Source organism: Penaeus chinensis, chromosome 6, assembly GCF_019202785.1.
Source record: "Penaeus chinensis breed Huanghai No. 1 chromosome 6, ASM1920278v2, whole genome shotgun sequence".
Taxonomy (NCBI): Eukaryota; Metazoa; Arthropoda; class Malacostraca; order Decapoda; family Penaeidae; genus Penaeus; species Penaeus chinensis.
In genome coordinates, this window is record NC_061824.1 from 39782668 (window position 1) to 39786343 (window position 3676).

The 3676-nt window shown below is 43.4% G+C and overlaps 1 protein-coding gene across 1 annotated transcript in view; it reads right to left on the reverse strand.

Annotated features, from left to right (window-relative positions):
- LOC125026284 (adhesive plaque matrix protein-like) overlaps positions 1-3471 on the reverse strand; it is a 4309-nt gene extending 838 nt beyond the window's left edge. The window contains exons 1-2 of the mRNA XM_047614591.1: positions 3377-3471; positions 1-1682 (exon numbers count right to left, since the gene is read on the reverse strand). The exon at positions 1-1682 is cut by the window's left edge and continues 519 nt beyond it. Of these exons, the coding sequence (XP_047470547.1) occupies positions 1-1682; positions 3377-3471 (1777 nt within the window). The remainder of the gene's footprint in view (positions 1683-3376) is intronic.
- Positions 3472-3676: the final 205 nt, after the last annotated feature.

Here is a 3676-nt window from a genome sequence, read left to right on the forward strand (position 1 = left end):
GAGGATAGTGACTGGGTATGAGGACGGTGATTGGGCATGAGGATAGTGACTGGGTATGAGGACGGTGATTAGGTATGAGGATAGTGACTGGGTATGAGGACGGTGATTGGGTATGAGGATAGTGACTGGGTATGAGTACGGTGATTAGGTATGAGGATAGTGACTGGGTATGAGGATAGTACTGGGTATGAGGATAGTGACTGGGTATGAGGACGGTGATTGGGTATGAGGATAGTGACTGGGTATGAGGACGGTGATTGGTGACTGGGTATGAGGATAGTGACTGGGTATGAGGACGGTGATTGGTTACGAGGATAGTGACTGGGTATGAGGACGGTGATTGGGCTTGAGGATAGTGACTGGGTATGAGGACGGTGATTAGGTATGAGGATAGTGACTGGGTATGAGGACGGTGATTGGGTATGAGGATAGTGACTGGGTATGAGGATAGTGACTGGGTATGAGAATGGTGACCGGGTATGAGGATGGTGACTGGGTATGAAGACGGTGACTGGGTATGAGGATGATGACTGGGTATAAGGATGGTGATTGGGCATGAGGATAGTGACTGGGTATGAGGACGGTGATTGGGCATGAGGATAGTGACTGGGTATGAGGACGGTGATTGGGCATGAGGATAGTGACTGGGTATGAGGACGGTGATTGGTGACTGGGTATGAGGACGGTGATTGGGTATGAGGATAGTGACTGGGTATGAGGACGGTGATTGGGCATGAGGATAGTGACTGGGTATGAGGACGGTGATTGATGACTGGGTATGAGGATAGTGACTAGGTATGAGGACGGTGATTGGTGACTGGGTATGAGGATAGTGACTGGGTATGAGGACGGTGATTGGGCATGAGGATAGTGACTGGGTATGAGGACGGTGATTGGGCATGAGGATAGTAACTGGGTATGAGGACGGTGATTGGTGACTGGGTATGAGGACGGTGATTGGGCATGAGGATAGTGACTGGGTATGAGGACGGTGATTGGGTATGAAGATAGTGACTGGGTATGAGGACGGTGATTGGGTATGAGGATAGTTACTGGATATGATGACGGTGATTGGTGACTGGGTATGAGGATAGCGACTGGGTATGAGGATGGTGACTGGGTAAGAGGATGGTGACTGGGTATGAGGATGGTGATTGGGTATGAGGATGGTGACTGGGTATGAGGATGGTGACTGGGTATGAGGATGGTGACTGGGTATGAGGATGGTGACTGGGTATGAGGATGGTGATTGGGTATAAGGATGGTGACTGGGTATGAGGATGGTGACTGGGTATGAGGATGGTGATTGGGTATGAGGATGGTGACTGGGTATGAGGATGGTGATTGGGTATGAGGATGGTGACTGGGTATGAGGATGGTGATTGGGTATGAGGATGGTGACTGGGTATGAGGATGGTGCCTGGGTATGAGGATGGTGACTGGGTATGAGGATGGTGACTGGGTATGAGGATGGTGACTGGGTATAAGGATGGTGACTGGGTATGAGGATGGTGACTGGGTATGAGGATGGTGACTGGGTATGAGGATGGTGATTGGGTATGAGGATGGTGACTGGGTATGAGGATGTTGATTGGGTATGAGGATGGTGACTGGGTATGAGGATGGTGACTGGGTATGAGGATGGTGACTGGGTACATGGTGATGACTCAGCATAGAGATGTCTAAGTGCGGTGATGGTGATGAACTTTACAGAAACGGGAAATCTTTTTGAGTGCGGAGGTGGCGAAGAAAGCAGCGACCTCGTGCAGTGAGGGTAAGAAGTGCATGATGATGTTTGCAATCAGTGATGATGGTAATAACAAAGATAATGATAATGATAACAATAGTGATAATGATAATAATAATAATAATGATAATGATAATAATAATAATAATAATAATAATAATAATAATAATAATAATAATAATAATAATAACAAGAATGATAATAATGATGATGATGATGATAATAATAATAATAATAATAATAATAATAATAATAATAATAATAATAATGATAATAATAATGATAATAATAATAATACTAATAACAATCCTGCAGGCTGAAAGCGAGATTCAGGAAGAGTGAAAGAGAGTGACGAGAAGGATCGATCAGCATTAAGGCGAGAGTAGGGAAGATAGAGTACAGCGGAGATAATGAATTTGCAGATAATACCGATAGCGCAGGATAGTGATAAGGGATAATATGCCGCGAAGTTTACCAGAGGATCATTGACTGATAACGAAAGGAAAGTTGAGTCTGGGGTGGGAGTGAAGATGGCATTTTCTGAGAAGAGAATGACTTTTAGTTTTTTCTTTTTAATTAATAAATATCACACACACGCGCACACAAACACGCACACGTTCATATATATGTTATCAATGATGATAAGAAGAATAATGTCAACAGAATCATTATATAGTAATGCCAATCATGAGTAGGATTATGAACACGCACATTTAATTTCATCTTCCCAAATTAACCCTCCGGAGTTTCGGATTCAAATACCGTGGAATACGCGATCGATATGAATTGAGGTGGCTTTCACATATGGGCATTACTTGTCATGATTTTCAAGGGGGGTTAGGGATACGAGGAGGTAAGTGGCGAAGGAAAATACATACACTGGCAAAAAACAACCATCGTATAAGGACGCAGATATCCTCTCCTTGCTACCCCTCCCCCCAACACACACCCCTTGATAGCATAAAACATTACAAAATATATTGCCCGTTAACAGTTCCGTGCTACCTCTGCTGATGTCTCTTCAGATAGTAGAGCAGATCCTTCCGCCACTTTCAGGATTTTTTAACTATCCAATAAATGGGACTTAGGAACAAAGGTGTGTGTTGATCATTCTTATGAAAGCCCTGTCACACTAGTACTTTTTTCACCCAATTTGCATTTCCGTCTGAATCTGAGGTTTAGGCAAGTATCACTTTCAAAGAGAACTCCTCCCAGACGAAGACCGTTTCCGTCTGACTAATTTCCGTCTTGGTCTACACAGCCAGAATCTATTTTCTTGATGAAATATATTGAATAATTTAATTTAAGCAGAAGTCAATATTCTAGAATATTTCTATATACAACATGCATAACTATATTCTTAAAAATAGCGTGATATGTATGAGAATACTCGTATGATTCCCGGGACCTCGCTCGGGCGGCGCCAGGTTTGTTTACACTATGTTTGCTGCCTTGGAGTAGTCCATCTGCGTACCGAAAATTCATATGGAAATGCAAGAATTGACGGATTATAGCGCGTTTGGTCAGTGAAGAGTAGATAATGATGCAACTCGTCTTTTGGAGCAAACAGCTCCCATAATCTGGCAAGAGGGCTGCCGTCCCCAGGAATTGTTTGTTTATTAATTTTACTTTGAGGAGAGCGGTATTCTACTGAAGCTGCATGACATACAATGCAAACTGCTACTGGTTGCTTTTACAGTGAAGCCAAGCCTGCAGATGCCCATGTACGCCTCAGAGAACTAACCTGACCTCCTTTCGCCGGACAAGACCATGACTATGTATATTGAGAGAAGATGAAATTAACTTTAACCATTCTCAGGTACACTGTGTCTTACAGAAAAGGGAAAGCTTTTGAGTCTAATGTTCAATTCCTTACATCTATGCTAAGAGACTCTTTCGGTCCCGTCGTCTCTCAATGATTCCTCATTG